The sequence below is a fragment of the Canis aureus genome, chromosome 3, assembly GCF_053574225.1.
Source record: "Canis aureus isolate CA01 chromosome 3, VMU_Caureus_v.1.0, whole genome shotgun sequence".
Taxonomy (NCBI): domain Eukaryota; kingdom Metazoa; phylum Chordata; class Mammalia; order Carnivora; family Canidae; genus Canis; species Canis aureus.
The window spans coordinates 33,956,105-33,983,265 of record NC_135613.1 but is presented as its reverse complement, the minus strand read 5'-3'; the positions used below and the strand labels follow the sequence as shown (position 1 = coordinate 33,983,265).

The 27,161-nt window shown below is 37.3% G+C and overlaps 1 protein-coding gene and 1 pseudogene across 5 annotated transcripts in view; both read left to right on the top strand.

The window, feature by feature from the left end:
• Window positions 1-17,825, top strand: part of IFT25 (intraflagellar transport 25) — a 28,200-nt gene extending 10,375 nt beyond the window's left edge. For 4 of the 5 annotated variants that reach the window (XM_077891845.1, XM_077891846.1, XM_077891844.1 and 1 more), the window contains exons 4-6: window positions 10,522-10,628; window positions 12,220-12,288; window positions 12,832-13,039. In XM_077891845.1, the coding sequence (XP_077747971.1) occupies window positions 10,522-10,628; window positions 12,220-12,288; window positions 12,832-12,992 (337 nt within the window). In that variant the 3' untranslated portion in view covers window positions 12,993-13,039. Of the gene's footprint in view, window positions 1-10,521; window positions 10,629-12,219; window positions 12,289-12,831; window positions 13,040-15,677; window positions 15,722-17,613 lie in introns of those variants that run through there. The other variant, XM_077891843.1, reaches the window with a different exon arrangement.
• On the top strand, window positions 5,792-6,535 carry LOC144310620 (prefoldin subunit 1 pseudogene; annotated as a pseudogene).
• Window positions 17,826-27,161: the final 9,336 nt, after the last annotated feature.

Here is a 27,161-nt window from a genome sequence, read left to right as displayed (position 1 = left end):
AGAGACTTTTAATGTATATGCATTTACGACAAATAACAATTAGACTTTTGTAGTAAATATTAAAAATTATTTTTTGCTCATAAGTTGGTTTGTCCAAATGGAAATAACCATATAATCATTAGGATAAAACAGTGCCATAAAATTGCCCCCAGTAGATAGTTTTCTCCCAATTCTCAATTTCCTCAGAAATAAGAGTTAAAGGGCAGCCCGGGTGGCTCAGTGGTTCAGCCCAGGACCTGGTCCTGGAGACCCAGGATCGAGTCCCGTGTTGGGCTCGCAGCATGGAGCCTGCTTCTCTCTCTGCCTCTCTCTCTCTCTCTCTCTCTCTCTCTGTGTGTTTCTCATGAATAAATAAATAAAATCTTTAAAAAAAAGAAAAGTTAAAGAAAGTAATTATATTTCTACTTATCTTTGACTCTACTTTTGCTCTCTGGTATTTAATATGTCAATGAAAAAAGAGAAAGGAAGTTCTATACTAGGGAAAAAATAAGTTAAAAGAAAAAGTAGAAGAGAGAATTAGTAGGATACTAGATTTATAGTTAAAATTCTTGGTTAAGTGAACTATATATGTTATCTTGGACTAAAGGCATATGTGTTACTCTTTGAGCTTCACTTTTCTGATCTGAAAAATGGGGATAACACCACCTTTCCTGACTACATAGGAGTAGTGAAAAAAAATCGCATGAGGTAATAGATGTTAAATAGTTGTTAGCTATAAAGCTTTATTTAAAAGAAAACTGCTGGTTTGCCTAGGTGGTACAGTGGGTTAAGCATTCAATTCTTGGTTTTGGCTCAGGTTGTGATCCCAGGGTCATGAGCTCAAGCCCCACATTGGGTTAGATGCTCAGCACAGAATCTGCTTGAGACTCTCCCTCTGACCTTTCCCCCACCCCCATGCTCTCACACTCACACACTCTCTTTCTCTAAAATAAATAAATCTTTAAAACTACCATTTTAATAACTTCATTATACATATGAGAATTCAGTTATATGTCATTTAAAATTTTATTTATTTTCTAAATTCCAGTATAATTTAACATAGCGTTATATTAGTTTTGGGTGTGAAATACAATGAATCAACAATTCTGTACATTATTCAGTGCTCATCACAAGTATACTCTAATCCCCTTCATCTGTTTCACCCATCCCCTCACCCACCTCTCCTCTAGCAAATACCAGTTTGTTTTCTATATGAGTCTGGTTTTTTTTTTTTTTTTCTTACTTGGTTTCTTAAATTCCACATATGAGTGAAATCATAAGGTATTTGTCTTTTCTTGACTGATTTATTTCACTTAGCTTTATACTCTCTAGCTCCACCCATGTGTTGCAAATGGCAAGATTTCATTCTTTTCAATGGCTATTATTCCATTGTACATATATCACATCTTCTTTTTCCATTCATCTATGGATGGACATTGGGGTTGCTTCCATATCTTGCCTATTGTAAATAATGCTGCAGTAAATGTGGGGGTGCACATATCTTTTCAAATTTGTGTTTTCTTTTTCTTTGGGTAAATACCTAGTGGTGGAATTAGTGGATCATATGGTGATTCTATTTTTAGTCTTTTGAGTAACCTCCATATGGTTTTCCACAGTGGCTGTGCCAGTTTGCATTTCCACCAATAGTGCATGAGCATTCCATTTTCTCCACATCCTTGCCAACACTTCTTGTTTCTTGTATTGATTTTAGCCATCCTGACAGATGTGAGGTGATATCTCTTTGTGATTTGATTTATATTTCCCTGATGGTTAGTGATATTGAGCATCTTTTCATATGTCTGTTAGGCCATCTGTATGTCTTCTTTGGTGAAGTGTTTGCTTATGTCTTCTGCCCATTTTTAATTGGATTGTTTGGGTTTTTTTGCTGTTGAGTTGTATAAATTCTTTCAATATTTTGGATATTAACCTCTTATTGGATATATATCATTTGAGGATATCTTCTTTCTTTTGGTGGGTTGTCTTTTTATTTTGTTGATGGTTTCCTTCACTGTGTAAAAGCTTTTTATTTTGGTTTAGTCCCAATAGTTTAAATTGGTTTTTGTTTCCATTGCCAAAGGGGATATATCTAGAAAAATGTTTCTACCACAGATGTTAAGGTATTACTGCCTATGTTTTCTTCTAGGAATTTTATGGTTTCAGGTCTCACATTCAGGTCTTTAATGCATTTTGAGTCTATTTTTGGGTATGGTGTAAGCAAGTTTCAGTTTCATTCTTTTATATTTAGCCTACCAGTTTTCCCAACACCATGTGTTGAAGAGACTCTTTTTCCCATTGTATATTCTTGCCCTTTTTGTGTCAGAGATTAATTGACTATATAATCATATAAGTCATTTTTAAAAATATTTTATGTATTTATTTTGAGAGAGAGAGAGAAAGAGCAGGGGGAGGAACAGAAGCAGTGGAAGAGAAAGAATCTCAGGCAGGCTCCACACTGAGTGCAGAGTCTGACATAGGGCTTGGTCTCACCATCCTGAGATCATCACCTGACCCAAAATCAAGAGTCAGAGGCTTAGCCCACTGAGCCACCCAGGCCATCCTATGTCATTTTTAAAACCAGTACATCTCTACATGCCATTTGGTGTTGTTATATTGGTCATTTTTATTAAAATCATGTGAGAAACAGAGGGCAATTATAAGTTATTTAAATAAATGAAACTTAAAACCATATAAATAAAAAATAAATTGTGAAATAGTAAGCATCATATAAAATATCCAGAATTGTGAGTTGGACTTGTTTTGTTTTGTTTTGTTTTTGGTAACAGCTTTATTGACACATAGTTCACATAGAATGCAATTCACCCATTTAAAATGTACAATTTATTGGGTTCTAGCATGTTCAGAGTTATGCAGCCATCTCCAAAATCAATTTTAGGGCATTTCATCACCCCCAAAAAAACATTGCCCCTTATATTTCCCCTATTCCCACCAGCCCTAGGCACCCACTAATACACTTTATATCTCTTTAGATTTGCCTATTCAGAGAGTTCTTATACATGGAATCATACATATGGTCTTCTGTGACTAGCTTCTTTCACTTTACATATTTTTAGCATTCACTCATATTATAGCAAATATCAGTGCTTCATTCCTTTTTATTGCCAACTAATGTTCCATTTATGGGTATAGCATATTTTATTTATCCATTCATTAGCTGATGGATATTCAGGATGTTTCTACTTTTTGGCTTAATGTTCTCCAATCTTATTAAAAAATGGTCAACTTAAAATCCAAGAAATTCAGCAAACCCCAAGCAGGATACATATAAATAGATCATACTGTAATCTGCTGAAAAATAAAGAAAAACATTTTAAATAGCTGCAGAAAAACAAACAAACAAAAAAACCCCACATTAACTACAGGGGAACAGTAGTACCAGTGACAGCTGACTTTGTATCACAAACAGTGGAATACAGGTGACAATGGAACAATATCTTAAATGCTGAAAAGAGAAACAACAAAAAAACCCCTGTCAACTCAAAATTCTGTATCTAGCTAATATGTACTTCAAATATGAGGGTGAAATAGAGACATTTTATTCACCACAAGTAGACCTACATCACAGAAAATGTTAAAGGAAGTTCTGCACATTGAAGTGTTAATAATACTAGATGGAAATTCAAATCTACAGCAAGAAATTAAGTATATTGGAAATGGTAACTGTAAAAAAATATCCTTTTTCTTTTAATTTTTTAAAAAGTCAATTGACCACTTAATGGGAATGAAAGACATTGTACTGTGGGATTTATTATATATATATGTAATAAATGTTATACATAACTATAAAATATATGAAAGTAATGGCACAAAAGTGGAGTTCAATGTAAATTAACTATCATGAGGTTCTTATGACCTTGAGAATAGACACACACACAAAAAGAAAATTAAATGGAATTTTAGTTTTTTAAATTATTTTTTATTTTTTTATTTAGTCAAAAGTAGATAGGAAAAGAGAAATAGAACAAGAAAAAAATAGTTGGGAGGGACAAATAGAAAATGAATACCAAGATGGTAGGCTTAAACCTAGCCATATCCATAATTATATTAAATGCCAGTAGGCTAAACACTTCAATTAAATGATGGAAATTAACAAATTGTCAGACTGGGTCAAAATACAAAGCACAGGTATATGCTGTCTGTAAGAGGTGTACTTTAAATATGAAGTCACAAATAGGTTGAAAATAAAAGGATGAAAAAGATGCATCCTATAAATACTAAACAGAGAAGTGGCTGTGGCTTATTCATATCAGACAAAGTAGAATGTAAGATAAGGAGAATTACCAGAGATAAAGGGGACATTTTATAATTTTTGAGCATCCTTTCTTTAGAAAGAGGTAATAATCTTAAAGTATACTGACCTGATAGTCTTCAAAACACATAAAGCAAAAACTGACAGATGAAAGTGAGAAATAAATCTACAATCATAGTTGGAGATTTTAACACCTTTATTTCAGTAATGATGAAGCAGTCAGACAAAATCTAAAGATACAGTTAGTAAGGACATAGTAAAGATAGGATAATCTATACAACGCTGTCAGTCACCTTGACTGAATTGACATTTATACAACGTTATAACCAACAATGGCACATGGAAGAAGTATACATTAAATATTCACTGAAATGTGCTGGACCATAAAGTCTCAATAAATTTCAAAAGATTGAAATCTTAGGGAATGTATATTTTTAAAAATGGTACATTTGAGATGATGGATATGTTAACTAACTCTACATGGTTTCCCAACATGTAAGTATATCAAATCATCATGTTGTTCACCTTAAACTTACACAATTTTGTATGCTGATTATATTGCAATAAAGCTGGAGAAAAAAAGAATTTGTTCTCTGACCCCTATGTAATTAAGCTATAAGTAAATTAAAAAAAAATCTGGAAAAATATTCCTGAAACTCAGAAATTAAACATGGTACTACTTCTAAATAACCCCATGGGTCAAAGAATAAATCACAAGGGATGTTAGAAGATATTTCTAACCAAATGATAATGAAAATACAATATATCCACATTTGTGGATGCAGCCAAAGTGATGCTTCCAAGGAAATTTTTTATAGCATAAATACTTTATCTTTAAAATAATTTTTAAAAACCAATAATTAAATTTCTAACATAGGAAACTAGATAAAGAAGAGCAAATTATACCCAAAAAAGTAAAAGAAAATAAAGGTAGAGCAGAAATCAATAAAATAGACAATTAGAAAAAGATTAGCAAAGCCAAAATAGATTATCTAAAAAGATTATTAAAAGTTATAAACGTCTAGGAAGATTGACCCAGAAAGAATAGAGAAAATATAAATTACCAGTACCAGCAATGAAAGAAACAGTATCACTACAGTTTATAAAAGATTAGTAAGTCACTATCAAGGACATATTTAGGATATCAATTCATTATATTGTATACCTGAAACTAATATGTTATATGTCAACTATACCTCAATTTTAAAATATTTTTAATTAAAAAAGAGAACAAATTTAGGCTAATAAGTTTGACAATTTAAATGGACAGATTGCTTTAAAAAAACTCAACCTATAAAAATGACAAGAGATGAAATAGAAAATTGGAATAGTCATGTATCTGTTGCATAAATTCTATCAAATATTTAGAAGAAAAAATAATATAGATCTTTCAAAAATAGAGCAGGAAATATTTCTCAAATTGTTTTTTATGAGAACAACATGCCTGATATCAAAACCTGACAAAAGACATTACAGGAAAGGAAAGAAAAGGATGAAAACAGAAATTAAAGACCAATACCCTTTATGAACATAGACACAAAAATCCTTATAAATAGAATCTGGCAGGCGCACCGAGTGAACCAAGATGGCGGCTCCCGTGGATCTGGAGTTGAAGAAGGCCTTCACAGAACTTCAAGCCAAAGTTATTGACACTCAACAGAAGGTGAAGCTTGCAGACATACAGATTGAACAGCTAAACAGAACGAAAAAGCACGCACATCTTACAGATACAGAGATTATGACTTTGGTAGATGAGACTAACATGTATGAAGGTGTAGGAAGAATGTTTATTCTTCAGTCCAAGGAGGTAATTCACAGTCAGCTGTTAGAGAAACAGAAAATAGCAGAAGAAAAAATTAAAGAACTAGAACAGAAAAAATCCTACCTGGAGCGGAGTGTAAAGGAAGCTGAGGACAACATCCGGGAGATGCTGATGGCACGAAGGGCACAGTAGGAAATCTCCAGCCGAAGCTTCCTGCCCCCTCCCATTCCTGGCAAGGGCAGGTGGGAGGCCTACATGGAGAAACTTCTCTTTTGCCCGGGTGGACTTTTTATTTGGATGATCTCATAACCCTGTGTTTCCTACTTCACCATGATACTCTTTCAGACCCCAGTTCTGTATTTTTTATCCTGGCTCTGTCTGCCACCCCTGTCCAGAACACTTTTCTCCCTGGGGGTGAGTCACAAACTCCCAGGAGAGGGAGATGGGAGCCATACAGATAGGGGAGCTCTGCCCAAGCCTATGAACTAGTTATGCTCCTTAGACCAATAAAAGGCATGTGTTCCCCCCCCAAAAAAATAAATAAAAATAAAATAAATAAATAAATAAATAAATAAAATCTGGCAAATGGAATTAATCCTGGGAATGCAAGGTTGGCATATTTACCACATTATCATAGGAATACAAGGTTGAGTGTAGTTCACCACATTGCCAGAACAAGGGAGAAAAATCATGATCATCCCAATAAATGAAGAAAAAGCATTTGACAAAATTCAGCATTCATTCATGATAACAATTCTTAGGAAACAAAGAAGAGAAAGAAACTTCCTCAATCTGATAAAGGCATCCACTAAACAGGTTCAGCTTAGTGGTGAAATAATAAATGCTTTCCCCCTGAGATTAGAAGCAGAGCAAGAATTTTTCTTTCACTGTTCATATTCAGCATTGTTCTGGAGGTGTTAGCCCATGCAATAAAGCCCCCCCCCCCCAAAAAAAAAGACATAAAAGGATAAAAATTAGAGTAAAATTGTCTGTTTATGGATTGTATTAATATTTCATAGGGGGACGTCTGGGTGGCTCAATGGTTTGGCGCCTGCCTTTGGCCCAGGGTGTGATCCCGCTGGGATTGAGTCCCACATTGGGCTCCCTGCGTGGAGCCTGCTTCTGCCTCTCTCTCTCTGTGTGTGTCTCATGAATAAATTAATAAAATCTTTAAAAATATATATTTCATAGGAATATACAAAAAACTAAGGAATCTTTTTTTTTAAAGATTTTTATTTATTTATTCATGAGAGACACAGAGAGAGAGAAAGAGAGAAGCCGGGATCCCTGGGTGGCGCAGCGGTTTGGCGCCTGCCTTTGGCCCAGGGCGCGTTCCTGGAGACCCGGGATCGAATCCCACATCGGGCTCCCGGTGCATGGAGCCTGCTTCTCCCTCTGCCTGTGTCTCTGCCTCTCTCTCTCTCTGTGTGTGACTATCATAAATAAATAAAAATTAAAAAAAAAAAAAAAAAAGAGAAAGAGAGAAGCAGAGACACAGGCAGAGGAAGAAGCAGGGAGCCCGATGTGGGACTCGATCCCGGGACTCCAGGATCATGCCCTGGGCCAAAGGCAGGCGCTAAACCGCTGAGCCACCCAGGTGTCCCAGAATCTTTTTTTTTTTTTTTTTAAAGCCTACTAGAGCTTTAAGTTTAGGTAGGTCAATATGCAAAAATCAATTTTATTACTATATAATAGCAGGAAACAGTTTGAAATTGAAGTTTAAAAAATTCCATTTCCGATAGTAGTCAAAACATAAAGGAATTAAGAATAAATTTAAACAAGCTATGCAAGACTTTTTACACTGAAAACCATAAAATGTTGCTGAGAAAAATTAACTAAGTAGATGAAAAGATATACTACATTCATGATTGGAAAACTCAATATTGTTAAGGTGGCAATTTCTCCCTAAAATAACCTATTGATTCAGTACAGTGTTGATCAAAATCTCAATCAACTTTTACATAAAACACTTGATTCTGAAATGTATATGGAAATGCAAAGTCCTAGTCTAATCAGCATAATTTGAAAAAAAGAAAGTTTGAGCATTTATGTTACTTGATTTTAAGACTTAAAAATAACAGTAATCAAAATAGTGTGGTATCTTTGTAAAGATAGACATATATACCAATGGAACAGAATAGAAAACCCAGAAATATAGACCCACATATACAAGCTCCATTAATTTTCAACAGAAGTCTAAAGGATACAGAAACAGGTCAGTGGAATAAAATGAAGGGGACAGATCGACCCATATGTAGTCCATTAATTTTAGGCAAAGACACCAAGGTAGTTCAGTTAGAAGAGGAAAGTCTTTTAATAAATGGTGCTGAAACACCTGAATAAACATACTCATAAAAACAAACCTCTACCCCTATCTCATATCAAACGCAAAAGTTAATGCAAGATGGAGCATAGATCTCCACTCAGAGCTAAAATTACTAAGCTTCAAGAAGAAAACATCAGAAAATACCTTTGTGATAATGAGATAGGCAAAGATTTCTAAGAGATAAAAATCACTAAACATGGGGCAGCTGGGTGGCTCCATTGATTGAGCCTCTGCCTTCAGCTCAGGTCACCGTCTCAGGGTCCCGGGATCCAGCCCTGCATCAGGCTCCCTGGTCAATGGCGAGTCTGCTTCTCCCTCTGCCTGTCTCCTTCTCATGCTCTCTCCCTCCCTCTCTCAAATAAATAAAATCTTCTTAAAAATCACTGAACATAAAAGAAACAAGTAATAAAACTGGATTTCACCAAAAATAAAACTTATGCTTATTGAAAGACACAAGTAAGAAAATGGAAAGGGAAACTACAGACTGGGAGAAAATATTCACAATACATATATATCTCATAAATGAATTCTACAAAAATATATAGTAAAGTACAGTTGACCCTTGAATAACATGGGTTTTAACTGCAAGGAATTTTTTTTAAGTAAATATATATAGAGAGGTATAAACGTATTTTCTCTTCCTTTAGATTTTAACATTTTCTTTAGCTTACTTTATTGTAAGAACACAGTATATAATACATATAACATATGAAATATGTATCATGTTGTCAGTGAAGTTTCTGATATATACGTGTTTCATATATATAAGATTATATATATATGAAAAAAGTGCTTAACAACATTTGTTATCAGGGAAATACAAATTAATATTGTAGGACACCAGTTTATATCCACTAGAATGGGTAAAATTAAAAAGACTGACAATAGCAAGTGTTGACAAGGGTATGGAACAACTAGAACTCTCTTGCATTGCTGGTAGGAATGTAAAATACTACAACCACTTTGGAAATCTGGCAGCTTCTTATAAAGTTAAACATACCTCTGCCCTATGACCCAGCAGTTCTAATAATTACCCAAGAGAAATGAAATATGTCCCCAAAACACTTGTACAAGAATGTTTGTAACAACTTATTCATAATACTAAAAAGCTGGAAGCAATCCAAATATCCAACAAAATATCAAACAGAAGAATGGATAACCAAATTGTGGCATAGTCTATGGTTATAGAAATCAGAGCAATAGTTGCCAAGGGAGGTAAGAATTGTCTGGAAGGAAAGTTTCTGGAGCAATGGAAATGCTATATATCTTGATTGGAGTATTGGTTGCCCTAGCCTATTGGTTACATAGGTATATATATTTATCAAAACTCAATGAATTGTATATTTAAGATAAATTTCAGTGTAGATAAAATTTTTCCTTCAAAAAAGAAGGAGCTTATATAGTTAAAATAGAAATGGTTATTTCAGTGGGCAGTACTATATATATACTATATATAAGATTTATGACATAAATTTGAATGCATGTTTGTTTTTTCAACACACATCTTTTGCGTATCTAGGTCAGCCATTGTGATAGTTTGCTGGGGTACAAAGATAATTAATAGAAAGTGGTTGGACTCAGAACTCAGCATCTAGCAGGAGCCATAAAAGCACAAGAGATAAGTACCAATGTAAAAATGGATGCTGAGTGCAAAGGAGGCCTGAGGAAGTGATTCTGATTTGTTGAGGTTGAGAGATGGGACCAAAGAGCAAATAAACTTGTAAGGGAGGAAAGGCTTTTGGGTCAAGAGAACCTCATGATCTAAGTAAGGCACAGAAACATAAGCCTGTATGACGTGTTTGCAGAATCTTAATTGGCCCAATGTGACTACAGTAACGGGAGAGGATACCATGATGGGAGACCATGCACTTTAATAATGCAACCAGATCATATAGGGTCATAAAATGCCATACTACACAGTCAGATTTATAGGCTTAAATAAGAGGCCACTGAAGGCTTTTAGACAAGAGTGACATCAATTCTGTTTCTGTTTTTTTTTTTAAAAGTATCTGCTAGTAGTAAAGAAGAATTATTAAAGTTGGGGAGAGATTAGAGGCAGAAGGAAGAGATAGAAAGGGATTTCAAGAATCCAGGGTCATTTATTTAAAATACTTATTCACTAGAATTTTGTGATTAAACATTTTCATTTGGCTCTTCTTTTTTCTTTTTCTTTAAAATTAACAATAGGAATCCAGAAACATTTTGGACCACAACAGGAATGTTTCCCCAAGAGTTCATTATTTGTTTTCACAAACATGTAAGGATTGAAAGGCTTATAATTCAAAGTTACTTTGGTAAGCAAATCATACATTAATATTCATCATCTTTTATTTTTCCCATAGGCAGAGGGCACATATGTAAACTTTGGCAAAACACTAACTTTCCTTTGCAGCATGGAATCCAGTTTTATGGCTGGAATGGGAGAGTGGGGAGTACGGGTTAACTGCCTTAAGCACAGTCAGCTTCTCTAAAATTGCAAATTTGAAACCCTTCCAAAGCGCATAATAATTTCCATGCAATTTACTATGTGAAAATCTTTGGCAAAAATCCCTATTATGAACATAAGAAGCCAGCTTGCCAGAACACTAGGTTCTTCAACATCTTTATTCCAGATTCATTTGGCTTGGAGTTCTCTGTCAAATTCTTCTCGAAAATCTGATAACCTTGGTTATTTGCATTGGATAATTTGGATTCTTCTATTAATAATGGCATTTTCTGAGGGATTTAGGAGGACACTCTCCCATTGGAACATCATTCTAATCCTGTCTTGTGTTTATTTAGGGATAAAGTATTTCAGACAAAATCATGGCAGGAAAGAATACATCCCAGATGGTTCAAATGAGAAGACTTTATTGATAGGATTACTTACAAAATTATGGTCTGGGTAAGGGAACAAACCAGGGATGGTGAGAACGCCTTGAAACTAGCCACAGCAATAAGCCATTACCACTCTTGGGATAAGGGATGGAAATTGTGTTACTGGAGCCCAGTGAGAGCTGTAGTCTGTGGCTAAGGACCTGCCCAGCAGCAGCTGTAATCATGAAGGGACCCAACCACTGTCAAAGACATGGCACAGAAGCAGGAAGGGAGTGGAGAAAAAACAACGTGATCTCACTTCACCCCTGCCCTCCAGTTTCCTCCCAGTGCCTCCCATTGGTCAAATCTGACCAGTATCTAGTGATGCAATCCACAGGGGACCTCCCTCACAGGGCACAGAGAAGAGAAGAATGATTCTGGGGTAGCAGGGTCTGGATTAGGGGTAATAGAGGAAAAAACAGTTCTGAAGGAAGATGCCTGCATTCTGGTTAAGTCTATTAACTGTCATTAATTGTAGAAGCTCATAGACGCAGACATACCTAAAGTTTGAATTGCACTTCTGGCCCTTACTGGCTCTCTATCTCTGAACACTTTGCCTGACTTCTCTCTAAGGTGCCTGATTTCTCTAAGCCTGTTTCCTAATCCGTAAAGTAGATTAGTAATACTTTTTCTTATAAGATTGTAGTCAAGAGTAAATGAGTAAATGCCTGACTTAACAGTAGTTTCTTCATAAAGGTTTATGAACAAGATCACTAACAGTATTATTATTATTATCAGTATACAAATAACTCTGGATGATACCAAATTTAAAAAGACTCTACTAACTGTATTGTGTGCTTTGCAAACATTGTAAGATTACAGTGACCCATGGCTGCGTTTTACCATAGGTCCCTATAGAAAAACAGAGCATGTGAATGATTTTCAGAACATGGTATTTCTGATCCCAGTACTTTGTTCAGTCCCACCAGTGCTTGACACTTTGATACAGAAAAAAGGAATATAGGGATAGCAACATCAGATCAGATAGATAATTTACCCTGTATTTATTTTGTTTCCTTACAACATCAGTAAGGACCTTGAAGATTGAAAAGAGCACATCTAAAGAGCCAGTTGATTTTGAGCCATGGATTGAAAGAGGTATGTGCTTTTTTTTTTTTTTTTAAGATTTTATTTATTCATGAGAAACAGAGAGAGAAGCAGACACAGGCAGAGGGAGAAGCAGGCTCCATGCAGGGAGCCCGATGTGGGACTCAATCCTGGGTCTCTAGGATCACGCCCTGGGCTGAAAGGCAGCGCTAAACTGCTGAGCCACTCAGGCTGCCCTGTGCTTTTTCACCAGCGTTGTTCTGGGCACGAGGAAGTAGAGTTGTCCTTTGATTCTGTATTTCCAACTGATCTGCATTTTGGTGAAGAAAAGATATCTCTTGTTGACTTATTTAGAGCCTAGAAAAACCCAGGTTTGAATACAAGACTACTTCTTCACTTACTGGTTATATAACTGTTAGCATGTTAATACTTAATTTTTCTGAGTTTCCAAATCCTCTGAAAAATGGGGATGGTAACCCATGGTTTAGGGTTTTGTAAATATAGTGTCTACCATATCATATATAGTAGACAATAAATATTAGTTTCTTGTCTTTCCTTCTTAACTAACTAATGGTACTATTTAAATATCATCAGCAGGGATCCCTGGGTGGCGCAGCGGTTTGGCGCCTGCCTTTGGCCCAGGGCGCGATCCTGGAGACCCGGGATCGAATCCCACGTCGGGCTGCCGGTGCATGGAGCCTGCTCCTCCCTCTGCCTGTGTCTCTGCCTCTCTCTCTCTCTCTCTCTCTCTGTGACTATCATAAATAAATAAAGATAAAAAAAATAAAAATAAAAATAAATATCATCAGCAGAGGGGCACCTGGGTGGCTCAGTGGTTGAGTGTCTGCCTTTGGCTCGGGTTGTAATCCTGGGGTTCTGGGATCAAATCCTGCATCAGGGTCCCCACTGGGAGCTTGCTTCTCCCTCTGCCTATGTCTCTGCCCCTCTCTGTGTCTCCCATGAATAAATAAGTAAAATCTTTAAAATACATACATACATACATAAATATCATCAGCAGAATTGCCCTTAGTTAAACACTACAAATTGGCTTTGTGTGTCTATTTCCTTTCCTTCCCAAAATTCCATGAAAATAATAGTAAAGGAATAAAAGGAGGCATGAACCTACAAGGACAAAACTAAAACAAACCAAAAAACCTATAGGAGACCAAAGAGGATGTGAGGTATCCATCTAAATTATGGAAGAGAGGACACGGGTAGAAGAGACTAATGTAGCTGAATGGAGTAGGTTATAACCTAAGTGCCCTCCAAGGAGAACGTCAATGTGAAGCAATACAGTTTGCCCAACAAAACCCCAGAAAGGTCTAGAATTTGAAGGCAGGATGTACCAGAGAAAGTATGAGTGGGACATGGACCAGAAAACAAGAGGGAATAGTTGAACATCTGTATACAGAGTATTTGACCCTAGGTAAGTTCTCTTATCACACAAAGCTAGAGGACTCCTCCTTCCTCCCACAAACCGTCTGCAAGGGCTAAGGAGGAATACCGAATGTTAAGTCTCAGAACTCAGGGAGACCAGACATAGAAGAGAGAGTAAGTGAGACATGGAGTACAGGAGATTTAAGTGGAAGCCTGCATATTGAATAGTGAGAACACCTCTGTGCTCTACTATTTATGACAGCAACTGAGAATATAGCCCTGGCCAGGAGACTAAATATTTTTGGAGAAACTGAGTGGCTCCAGAAAAAAAGATCTATGGATACTGACATAGACCACCTCATTCCTGGCTGCTCTGTTGAAGTCTGAGTCAGTGAGCATGGTTCATGGCACATAGTTTTCAAATGATTTATTTATTAAGTAACAAAAGATAGCCGAAGATCACCAGACATTTGATGAAGGCCTCAAACCCTGAATATAATCAAGCCTTTAGCTCTAACTCCAGTATATACGAAACAGAGAGTAGATGAATAAATGTAATGAAACCTTAAAGAGGCAAAATGACAAAATGTGGGATATTCCACAGGAAAACTGACCTGGTCTCTTTAGTAAGTCAGTGATGTGGGGAAAAAATGTGTGTGGGAGAGAGAAATCAGTTCAAGATTAAAGGAGACTTAATTCTGATTTGAATAAACCAACTTTTATAAAAAGACATTTTGGGGACAATTGAGAAATTTGAATGTGGATGGGGTTCTATATGATATTAAAGCAATTTTTAATTTTAGCCTGATAATAGTATTATGGTTATGTAAGAAAATATCCTTATTATTTAGAGATGGATAACCAGATATTTGGAGGTAAAATGTCATGTTCTTTAAAATGCTTTAGCAAAAAAATTCCATAAATCAAGTATAGTGAAATGTTAGTAATTTTAAAATCAAGATGATGGGTAAATATACAGGAATTATACCCTGTCTTCTTTGATGTCAGCATGAGATTTTCCAATTTTTCACAGTTAAAAAACTAAGCAAATGAAAGAAGGTATTATTAACTCCTGGTAGAGGAGGAGTTGTATAAGAAAGAAAATGGGATCATAATTCAATACTTATTTTAGCAGTAAATAACATTTACGTAGGCGATAATGTAACTGTCAAGTATTGATTTCAAAATTGAGAGGATGGTAGGAGGGAAAGGTTGAAGGAAGAGGAAGAAGATACTGATCTCAGAGACCCAAATTTTCTCCCACCATACTATAAAGTCAGTAAAGTACTACAAATCAAGAAAAGGAATATAAACATGTTAACCTTCTAGGAAAAAAAGCTGAAGGAGTTGAAAGCATTTGCCACTCAGGAGTAGGACTGGAGGGGAATGGGTCAAGCAGGGGATCACTATTCATTACCTCAGAGAGATCTTAGGAAACAAAGTCATGCACCATCTTACTTCCCAGAGACTACCCTGTTGGTAGTATGTTCCTTTAAAAATCACATACACCGACTATGCTGATACAAATAAAATTGATTTCTGAATAAGGTCAGTATTTGTTATTATATCAACCAAATATTTCATATTTCTAGAAGAATGTTTGATATGATTAACTTGTGAGCAATTAAGTTAATCTGCTTTAAAATTATATAGGTAAAGGTTTTCTAAAGTTGGATACCAGAAAAGATCACTTCATGGGCAGCATAATTCAACATCACAGTATAAATTCAGCATGAGAAACTGAGTTGTAGTCATTACCCATGAGAGTGGTAATAAGATGGCTCCTATCAGGCCTGTAATATAACTGTTAGTGCCTTGATCCTTTCTGTAATTTACATTTCCTTTTGTTTATACTTGCTAGGGATGTTTTAGAACTCACAGTTTATCTTTCATGCCTTTTACATCAAATATTCTCATTTTGATATTGAATTTTAACCCCCAAGCTCTGGTAAGTCTGATCTAACTATAGTTTACCAGACATCATATTTTGGTGAATATAAATTTCGGTAGCTGTCCTCATGCATTTTGATCCCTAACTCATTTCTGTTACATTTGTGCTTTAGATCTAGTCCACACAGAGGGGCAGCTTCAAAATGAAGAAATTATGGTAAGTCGATATACTTTATAGAGATAAATATTATCTTTAGCCAGCATAATCTATTTACATTTTAATTATATCTTCTCAGTCATGAAATTAATAAATACCTTTGTGATATGTTAGAGGTTCTATACCTAATCAACCAATAGAGAAGGTTATTCTCAATAATACTATAATCTAAATCTCAATAATACTATAAATACATTCATAACTAGGCTTTTATCTATCATAGAATAACAGCAAGAATAAGACAATTCACTTATTTGTTTTTATTTTGTTCATTTATTTTGAAGTATTTACTTGCTTTGCTTTCTTTCATTTGATTCTGTAGGCCTTTTAAAATAGGAATCAAAAAAGGTTGAGATGCCAAAATCAGATGTTAATTTAAGCATGAAAGGACAAGGGAGATTCACATAAGGGGAAATGGAGCATAGGATCAGCAACAAATAAGCCAAAGAGAGATGAGGTGGAAAGAGAACCAGCATTTTTCGACAACATTCCATTGGGCTTTGCTTGTCAAGTGGAATGAATGCCTGTTGATGAGGAAGCTGCTGCCTCATCAGGAGTTTCTCTGTTCCTGGTAGTTTATCAGGCCCTGGTTTTAGACAAACACAAAAAGGTGAAACAACTGAATATGTGCGTTTTTTTGTGATTCTTTTTCTTTCTTTCTTTCTCTTTCTTTCTTTCTTTCTTTCTTTCTTTCTTTCTTTCTTTCTTTCTTTCTTTCTTTCTTTCTTTCTTTCTTTCTTTTTTGGTGGTAGTGTTTGTTTAATTAAGTTTTCTCTAAATGAGGCTTAACGAGGAACCTTGTCCATTAAGTTTCCTTCTTCACAACTTGCTGGGCGCTGCTATGAAATCCGTGCTTCAAAAGATTCTGTAGGAAGTTTTTGAATGCTATTAATTATCTTCTCCACCAAATGTGCCCAATGACTGGAGAGGCCAATGGGGGTCAGAAAAGTAATTAATTAGACTGAATTTTATCTGCTTGTTTTTCTCCATCTTTACTAATGGGTTATGATTAGTAAGCCTCTGTTAAGTGTTTTGTATCAGGGCTCATTGTGAATCAAGGAACATTGCAACATTACAGAATATTTAGAAAATAGTAAGGGGGAGTAGGCAGCTGGAAGTCACCCATGATTTTATTTCCCTGCCACAAGAACTTTTGTTATACTTGTTTTCTTCTAGTGTCAATGTGCATCACATAGTTAAAGTAGTAAAAAATGAAGAATTTTAAACAATATTGTGTTACAAGTTTTATAATTATAATTTTAAAATGAAACGTATGGAAAGAGGTAAATGTTGACTAAGTTTATTTTTCCTCCCTCTGTCATTGTAAGTAATACAACAGGAACATCTTATGCGTGTTCTCACTACCATGATTTTCACCTTTTAAGTTATTCTCTAAGATTAAATTTCAAGGAATAAAATTACTGGGTTCATCAGTGTAAACATATTTATAGCTGCATATACACACACACACACACACACACACACACACACACACATATATATCACCTAATTGCCTTCCAGAGAAACATATAAATGTGAAAGTATAGTAATGTTTCAGGATAATAGAGTCAGAGGAATCATCGAACAAAGGAAATCTCCTAACATTGAAAAATACTTTAGAAAGACACTTTTAAAAAACTAATCAGAAATGTAAAATTGCAATTTTTAGCTCTGCTTGCTATTTTTCATCAAACCAATGCTGATATTTGCCTGGTAATACATCCGAGCAGTGGTACTGTTACATGCATCTAGCTTCTTTTCTGAATATTATATCTTACATATTATTATATTCTTAGGATATCATTCTTGCATCAAACCCTTTCTTTTGCTAACTGCTGTTTAACAGTTAACTAGAATTGCTAAAAGCTTCCATATTGATTTTTCCTTTACAGGCACGAGACGGCCATGCCACTTACTTGAGATTCATTATTATATCAGCCTTTGATCACTTTGCATCTGTGCATAGTGTTTCTGCAGAGGGAATAACAGTCTCAAGTCTTCCTTAGTAATTAGAACAGAATACTCTTGCATGATTTTTTTAACAATATATTTATTTAAACATGAAGTTGTCATTGATATACTTTATTAAAGAGATTTGTATCAATCTGCTTCAGTTTTTATTTTCTCTTCAAGATTTTGTACAAAGGAATTTGGTTCATTAGTCAGGAGTGATTGGCCACCATGTAGGCTACAAGGAAGCTTTCACTTCAATATACAGCTATAATAAAGGAAATGCCTGTACATGAAAACTTGACTGAATACATTGTGTCCTCACGGCATCTAACATGGTGCCCTTTAGATCTCAGTGCATTAATATTTTTTAGGTTCAGTGCATTAATTTTTTAATTTATTGATTGATGAAAAGGACTAAGTGAGCAACATATACAGTAAATGTATGAGTTCAGAAAAGAGAAAATACTTATGGGAAGGTATCATAGAGGCTATAGAACTTGAGCTGGGCCTTGTACGAATAATTTTATTTTTTTTTCTTTTAATTTTATTTTTGCCCTGATTTGAAAATCTCAAGAGAATTAGGAAAAACATAATCTGATTTCCCCGGGACAACCATTGTAGATAGTAGTTGATTTTTTTTTTTTTTTTTTGGTATGCCTTGGGAAGGTAAGAAACAGCATAGGGGGCAGCCCCGGTGGTGCAGCAGGTTAGTGCTGCCTGCAGCCGGGGGTGTGATCCTGGAGACCCGGGATGGAGTCCTACGTCGGGCTCCCTGCATGGAGCCTGCTTCTCCCTCTGCCTGCTTCTCTACCTGCGTCTCTATGAATAAATAAATAAAATCTTTAAAAAAAAAAGAAAGAAAGAAACAGCAGAGGACAGATTGGAGGGAAATAAAACTTATCTGAATATACTTTGTTATTTAGCTTAGCTCGACTTTGAAAACATAAATAACTAATATAGCCAAAAATTCAAACAAAAAAGAAATTCCAGAATACTGAAAACAAAAATGCACAAACCAAATGCTATCTCAAGTTGATAAACACACAGGAAACAATGGCATTGGGACATAGTATTTTGTTTCTGTGGTTCATATTAGCTTCTTAGGGCCACCATAATAATGTACTCCAAACTTGGTGGCTTAAAACAATGGTCATTTATTGTCTCACAGCTTTAGAGGCTAAATGTCAGAAATCAAGGTACTGACAGGGTTTGTTCCTACTAGAGTTTCTGAGGAAGAATCTGTTCTATGCCTTTCTCTTAGCTTCTGGAGTTGTGGGCAGTGCTTGGCAGTCCTTGGCTTGTGGCACCATGTAGCTCCAATGTCTGCCTGTGTCATCATACGGCATTCTCTCTGTATGTCTTCACCTCATCTTCCCTCTGTACATATCTGTGTCTGTGTCTCTTCCTCTCCTCTCTAAGGACACCAGTCATATTGGATCAGGGCCTACTCTACTCCTGTATGGCCTTATCTTAGCTAATTATGTCTGTAACAATCCTGTGTTCAGGTAAAGTCACATTCATAAGTACCAAGGATTAAGACTTCAATGTGTCTTTTTCAGACACATAGTTCAACCTGTAACATAATCTTAGTTTGTGATAGTTGATTTTATGTGTAACGTTGGCTGGGCCACGATGCCCAGATGTTTGCTCACACATCCTGGATGTTTATGTATGGGGTATTTTTTGGATGAGATTAACATTTAAATTGGTGGACTTTAACATTTAAATTGGTGGACTTTGAGTAACACAGATTGCCCCCTATCTCATCTTTGAAGACCTTAATAGGACAAAGGTTGACCTTTCCTGGACAAGAAGGAGTTCTGCCAATAGACAGCCCTCAGACTTTACAACAACAGCTCTTTCTCTGGATGCCCAGTCAGCCAACCCTACAGATTTTGGACTTGCCAAACTCCATAATCATACGAGCCAATTTCTTCAAATTAATCTCTCTCACTCTCTGTCTCTCTGTGATTGTCTTCATGTATACACATACATGATGGGAAGAGAAGGAGACAGTGGCTATTACTATGATCTACTACAATTACACACTATATGCTCCTGATGTGATGCGATATGAAGCACACAGGCCAACCTCAGAAATCTTCCACCAGAATTCCTGAGCCTGAATTGAATCAAGTTCTAGAGTAAACTTCCATTTTTCAGGAAATACAAGGGATGGAAAAAACAAGGAAAATGCCACCACAGGGAAGCAAATAGACTAGTAGCCATTTTATAGCTCACAGAAATGCCCACATCTATGCCTTTCCCACACATGGCAGAATATATTTTCTGACCTTCCTTGTTTGGGTAGGGCCAGGTGACCAGTTGTGGGCAATTAGATGAGAAGTGATAACTAGGCCTGCATGAGACCCCTCAAAGCTGTTTTCTTTCTCTGTCATGATGACCAGCAATGATGTTCTGCACACTAACTACTTCACCAGTCTGGCTCTGGAAGTCACCCTGATGATAGCAGGGAACAGACCTCTCAGTCAATGGGAGACAGACAGACATACAGGAGGAAAAATTAGGGTTTCTTTGTTTTAACCAAATGAAATTTGGGAGTATAAACTGGCCTATCCGGACTGATTCACAGATGAAACTAGAATGTGGCTAATCCTAAAGAACAAGTGACCTGGTTTCTTCCAACAAGTTGGTGGCATGAAAAATGGTAATTAAGGAAGGAGTCCACTCTAGATTCAAAAAGACATAAGAACCCCAGTAGCTACATGCCATGAGTGGATCTTATTTGGATGTTTTTGAGTAAAACAACTGAAAATAAGACATTTGGAAATACACTTATGGATTGGGTGTTATTGTTCATTTTGCTAGCTGTGTTACGAGCATTAAGGTTAGATAAGAAAATGCTCATATTTTTCAGAGATGCATATAGAAATATATAGGTGCAAAATGCCCTGATATCTGGGATTTGCTTTAAAATACTTCAGCAGATTTTTTAAGGGAAAAAAATGTTAGTTGAAACAAATATGGCAATAAATGATTATATCTGGGTGGTGGATACATGGAATTCCACTATACCCACCTCTTTGTCTTCGTGTGTGCTTGACATTCTTTATAATAGAAAAATAAAAATCAATAATGCTACTGAGGGTATCTTCGTGCATAAATCTTTGCCTGCCCCTCAGATGATTCCCTTAGAGGAGATTCTCAGAAGGGAATTGGTCAAAGTTAGGAACAGTTTTAAGGTTCTTAATACTTTCTGATAAGCCATTTATCAAGATTTGTTGAACAAATTTACTCTTAGAAAGGTAGGTTTTAGATAAATGGAGGAGAGTAAGAAAGGCATTTCAAGAGCAATGTTGGTGTGATTGAAGATGTGAAGAAGAGTACTCTGTCATCAAACACCTTTGGAAAGTGATGAATATTTAAGTCTGACTAGGGCAAAGAATAACACTAAACCCATACATTACAGCCGGATCACAGAGAGCTTTTAATGCTTTCAAACATTTTCCCTCAACACTGGAGCCATTTAAGGTTTTCGAGAAGGAAGGTGACTTAGAGCAATTGTGTTCATGTTCAATAAAATGAAACGCTAAGGATTTTCTTTTGGCCAACTTCCTAAACTGAAATGTCAATGATTCTTTGTGTAAGAAACAGTGTTGAGGCTCACAGATTGCTGGAAGGGATCTCCGGGGGTTGTCTGATTGATCTCTTTGGCACAGGCCTAGTAAATTATCTCTTAAGTCTTTTTTTCTCTGTGTCTGTCTCCTGTGGATGCCGAGAACAAGTCGTCAATGTAGAGCTTGTAATACCACTTTATGACACTTAAAAACAGCATTCTTTCACCTTCGTTTTCCTGGCCTTTAAAAATTAATTTCACCTTATAAAAAACCTCTCCAAGTTTCAAGCAATAGGTATAATATGCGGCTTTATCTTTTTTTCTTTTTTCTTCACTGCTGAAGCCCAACATCTTTGTAAAGTCTCGTTTGTTCCCAGCTGGCTTCTTCTATCTCCTTCATTCCTCATTTGTATTTCTCTCCACCTACCTACTGACTCCTGACCCATTATGCTGGTGTACTGTGTAGTCGAGATCTTTGAATTTGCCTCCTCTGCCTGGAGGGCTCTTTCCTTAGGTATCTGTATGGCTGTCCTCACCGACTTCAGATGCTTCCACAAAATCCCCTCGGGGAAGTAGTCTGTCTCATCAGCGTGGCCACCCCCCACCCACACACACCACTGCTGCATAAACACCTTTGGTCTCCCTTCCACTTGTTTTTCATCTTGGCTCTGGGAGTAGCCACCCTGTGTCCTGTGCTTCAGGGGTTCTGGTACCTTCCTCCTCTTTTCTCACAACCACTAAAATTCAACTGAGATTTTTTTCCCCTTTAATCATATCCCAAGTGTGCTGTGAAAGATGAGGGCAGTGTGGCCCCCTTTCCAGGGTGAATATCTTGGGTAGGGGCTAAATTGATTGAATTGCCCTTGGCTCTCACAACCTTTTAGGGATGGCCCTGCTTATTACTAACACGTATTTCTTTCTTAACTTATCATGTGTATCATGTTTATTGTCTCTTTCCCTCACTAGAATTTAAATTCCATGAGGGCAGGAAACATTTATTGCTTTTGCCTATGACTGTATCCTCAGGCCTTAGAACAGCCTATAGTAGATTATCAATTAAAATGTGTTGACTAAATAAATGTTCATTTATTTGCATGTCTCATGCCATCCTTGAGTTTTTAATAAAGCTTAGCTAATAAAATATGCATTTTGGATTATGTACTATGGGCCAGTGCCTACCACGGTGCCTTGTATCAAATTTTTACTTTTTAATTTTATAATTTTTTTTAAAGATTTTATTTATTTGAGGGACACTTGGGTGACTCAGCGGTTGAGCATCTGCCTTCGGCCCAGGGCATGATCCTGGGCAGGCACCTGCATGGAGCCTACTTCTCCCTCTGCCTGTGTCTCTGCCTCTCTCTCTCTCTGTGTGTCTCTCATGAATAAATAAATAAAATCTTAAAAAAAAAAAGATTTTATTTATTTGAGAGAGAGCACAAGGGGCGGGGTAGGGGAGGGGCAGAGGGAGAGGGAGAAGCAGTCTTCCTGCTGAGCAAGGAGCATGATGCGGGGCTTAATCTCAGAACCCTGGGAACATGACCTGAGTCAAAGGCAGATGCTTAACCAACTGAGCCACCCAGGCACCCCAGGTTTTTACTTTAAAAATCTAATGACATTTTTACCATGTACTCATAAACAGGGCAGAGAAATATTACATAAATGAAAATTCTTGAGAATCTCACTCATTTATACAGACTTTTTAAAAAGCATTGCTGTTATGGTTTTGTCTCAGAAATGCCCCTCTATGGAGGGCATCCTTTGGGGGCTTCACCTTCTATGTGATGCTCCAGTAGCCCTTTGTAGCTGATACCAAACCTTCTAAAAATTAACATGTGGCAGTGTGCAAAGTTTTAAACAGGCACATAGCTTTTGACAAATTCCATTTCTAGGAATATATCCTAATGACATAATTAGATAAATGACAAATGAAAAAAGATTGATAGCAATGCTATTTACAGGACAGGAAACTGGAAACAACTATGCATCCATACATTAGAAAGCATTTATACAGACATCAAATATCCTACTTTATAAAGGGATATAAATCATATGTAAATATAGGATGGATATTTACATATCCTAAAGAGGATAGGATGGATAGGATACCTAAATATGGGATGGATATCCATCCTATATCCATGTATATCAATAAGCATGATATACATGATAAGAAAGAAATACGTGTTAGTAATAACCAGAGAGATTTTTACTCCATCCCCTTTCTCTTTTTTTAAAATATAGTAGCCACATTGTTTTTTTATTTAATTTTTTATTTTTATTTATGATAGTCACACACAGAGAGAGAGAGGCAGAGACATAGGCAGAGGGAGAAGCAGGCTCCATGCACCAGGAGCCCGACGTGGGATTCGATCCCGGGTCTCCAGGACCGTGCCCTGGCCAAAGATAGGCGCTAAACCGCTGTGCCACCCAGGGATCCCTCCATCCCCTTTCTCAAAACTCATTATTCACAACAAAAAGAATTATAAACAGAAAGAAAAAAGAATTTCATCTTAAAGGAAATAGTTACAACCTCTAACTGGAAAGGACTTTCACTAAGTACTGTGAAATCAGGATTTTGGTGAAAAGGAAACTGAGAACTGCCATGCTCTCCCAGACCTAGAGACCTTGAACATGTCACAGACATGAAGGTCTGATTCAACCATTTATTAGACTGAGCCATCTCACCCCGCAGGTAACTTCAGAGGAGGGGGAATGTCCCCAGAGGGTCAGGGAGATGGAACTGAAGGAAAGACAGACAAGATACAACAGAGGAGACTGCTGGAGGAGGCATGGTGAAGGAGGGCACCTTGGACAGCTGGGGCTGCAGTAACAAAACACCATAGGCTAGGGCGCTAGCCTAGCGCCCTAAAACAGCAGAAATTTATTTTCTAACAGTTCTGGAGACTGCAAGGCCAAGGTCAGGGTGCCAGCATAGTTGGTTGAGACCTCTCTTCCTGGCTCGTAGATGAGCGCTATCTCCTTATGTGCTAATATGACCTCTTCTTTATACAGACGAGAAAGAGCTCTCTGGGCTCTTTTTTTTTTTTTTTTTTTTTAAGATTTTATTTATTTGAGAGAGAAAGTGTGAATAGGGGTAGGAGTGAGGGAGGGGGAGGTAGAGGGAAAGGAAGAAGCAGACTTCCCGCCAAATCGGAAGCCTGACCCAGGGCTTGATCCCAGGACCCCAGGATCATGACCTAAGCCGAAGTCAGGTGCTTAACTGACTGACCCACCCAGGCACCCCTCTCTGGTGTCTTTTCTTAAAAGGACACCCATCCTTTTTGTGTCAGTGCCCTAGCCTCACCTCATCTAACCTTAATTACCACCTCTAGGCCCTGTCTCCAAATACAGTCACATTAGGGGTTAGAGTTACGCCCTAGGAAATCTATGCATAGCAGGTGGTGAAAAGGCAGTTGAAACAGAGAGAATGGGACTGAAGGGGATTTCTAGGAGCCCCACTGCAAAGGAGTTAATGAACTTAATAAGAGGGTATTTAAGACAGCCAATCTAAATGAAAATTGTAGATTGCCCCAATTTACTCCTCCTCATCCTTCTATGCTCTGTTCCAGCAAACAATAAGCCCTATTAAAGTGTAATCAGAACAGACCCAGAAGGGGACTGCTTTAGGTCAAGTTCTCTAGAAACAGAGCCCAAAATAGGGACTCTTGAAGGAGTGATGTATTGAATGAGCTCTCTCAGGAAGCAGGATTAGGCAAGAGGAGAAAATTAATCAAAGATATGGTTTCAGGGGCACCTGGGTGGCTCAGGCAGTTGAGCCTCCAATTCTTGGTTTCCATTCAGGTTGTGATCTCAGGGTTGTGGGATGGAGCCTTCTGTTGGGCTCCTCACTTGGCAGAAAGTCCGCTTGAGGACTCTCTCCCTCTGCTCCTCCCTCCCTCCCCTCAAAATAAATAAATCTTAAAAAAAAAAAAAAAAAAAGATATGGCTTCAACTGAAGCCCCAGCCTGATCCCATAGGGAGTTCTGCACCATGAATGGCACCAGAGAGGTATACTGTCACTTTGAGGCAAGGGACCAGGACTTTGTATTCTAAATGCATCATCAATCATTTGGACCATGGATCACCCTCAGGGGAACACAATCTCTCAGGAATTTCTGGATAACATAGCTCCTGTTGAGGAACCTTCTCAGGAAAAGGGGCATCTGTGAGCCAACACTCACCGCAGCTGGCAGATGGGTGCCAGCTTGGTGAGAGGGATCTGGGTGGATCTCCAACAACATCCACTATAGCAACACTTCTGAAAGTGTGGTCTTTGGAGCAGCAGCAGCAGCCCCTTATCTGATAACTTGTTAGAAATGCAGATTTCCTATCCCAACTGCAGATCTGCTGAGTCAGAAATACTGGGGTTGGGCCCCATGAATCTGTGTTTTAACAAGCCCTCCAGGTGATTTTGAAGCATGCTGAAGTTTGAGAACCACTCACTGTACTATAGGGAACTGTAACTAGCAACTAAAAGAAATGGAAGAAAAAAACAAAAATAAGGTGGATACACAGCGTATGTTGCAAGGGAAATTAAAGAACACAAGAACCGAGACCCAGGATTATCCCTTAAAAAGACAAGAAGAGATCAGAGAAGAGATACAAGGATTTAAAGAAAAAAATTATAAGGCACAGAAGATGAACAGTGAGCTGCCGATGCTAAGGAACAGAAGAGGGACACCTGGATGACTCAGTGGTCCAGCGTCTGCCTTTGGCTCAGGGTGTGAACCCGGGGTCCGGGATCAAGTCCTGCATCAGGATTCCTGATCCCTGAGCCTGCTTCTCCCTCTGCCTATGTCTCTGTCTCTCTCTGTGTCTCTCATGAATAAATAAATTTAAAAGAAAGAAAGAAAGAAAGAAAGAAAGAAAGAAAGAAAGAAAGAAAGAAAGAAAGAAAGAAAGAAAGAAAGAAAGAAACAGAAGAGAAAAAGAAAACCGTTTCAGAGGTAAAGCCACATAAGAAGCAAAGAGATGATGATGGAAATCATAGCAGTCAGCATCCAATTACGAAAACTGCATTTGCTCCAGGTATTACTTTAAAGCAGAGAGGGAAATAATGCAGAGAATCTGCTACAAATGTGGAAGAGGCTGGGAAAGCAAATAGGAGATGGGTATGTAACCCAGAGGTGGCAGCCATGAGCCACACTCACTGTTGACCAGTGGAGGCACCATCACTGTCTCTGAACAGAAGCCCCCCACCGCCTTGGCTGGTGATAGCAGCCAGGGGGCACAGTCCCCTGCCGTCTCTCCAGCCAGAAGTGAAAAGAAAAAAATGGCTTCTCCTTTCCACCCAACTTCTAATCTCCCACCAGTTCTTCCCTCTGGCAGAACCTAACCAGAATGCAACCTTCAGGCTTTCGGCTCTGTGGGCAAATGGGAATGGGCGAGAACCAACAAATTGTATCTAGTGTAGTGATAAACTCAGTTTAAGAGAAATCCAGGTCAGAGGACAGAGTTTGAGAAAAATCACAAAATGAAATAGAAAAGAACATAGAAAAAGAAAAGAAAAGAAAAGAAAAGAAAAGAACACAGACTTTTAAAAAGTTCTAGAGAAAGTAACAGCTATGGAAGAACAGAGGATACAACATAGCCATAATTCTAGTTCCTGAGCAAGAGTGTAGGACAAAATACAATAGAAAAGATGTTCCAGGCAACTGAAGAGAATGTCCCTGATATGAAGAAGAAGAAGAGAAGAAGAAGAAGAAGAAGAAGAAGAAGAAGAAGAAGAAGAAGAAGAAGAAGAAGAATTATTAATTATTATTATTATTAAATCTTAGGACCAGAAGAGGATATTGTATTTGCCTTAGTTGTTCAGGCCACTATAACAAAAAGGCCACAAATGGGTGGCTTATAGACAATAGAAATTTATTTCTTATGATTCTGGGGCCTGAAACTTTGAGATTGGGGTGT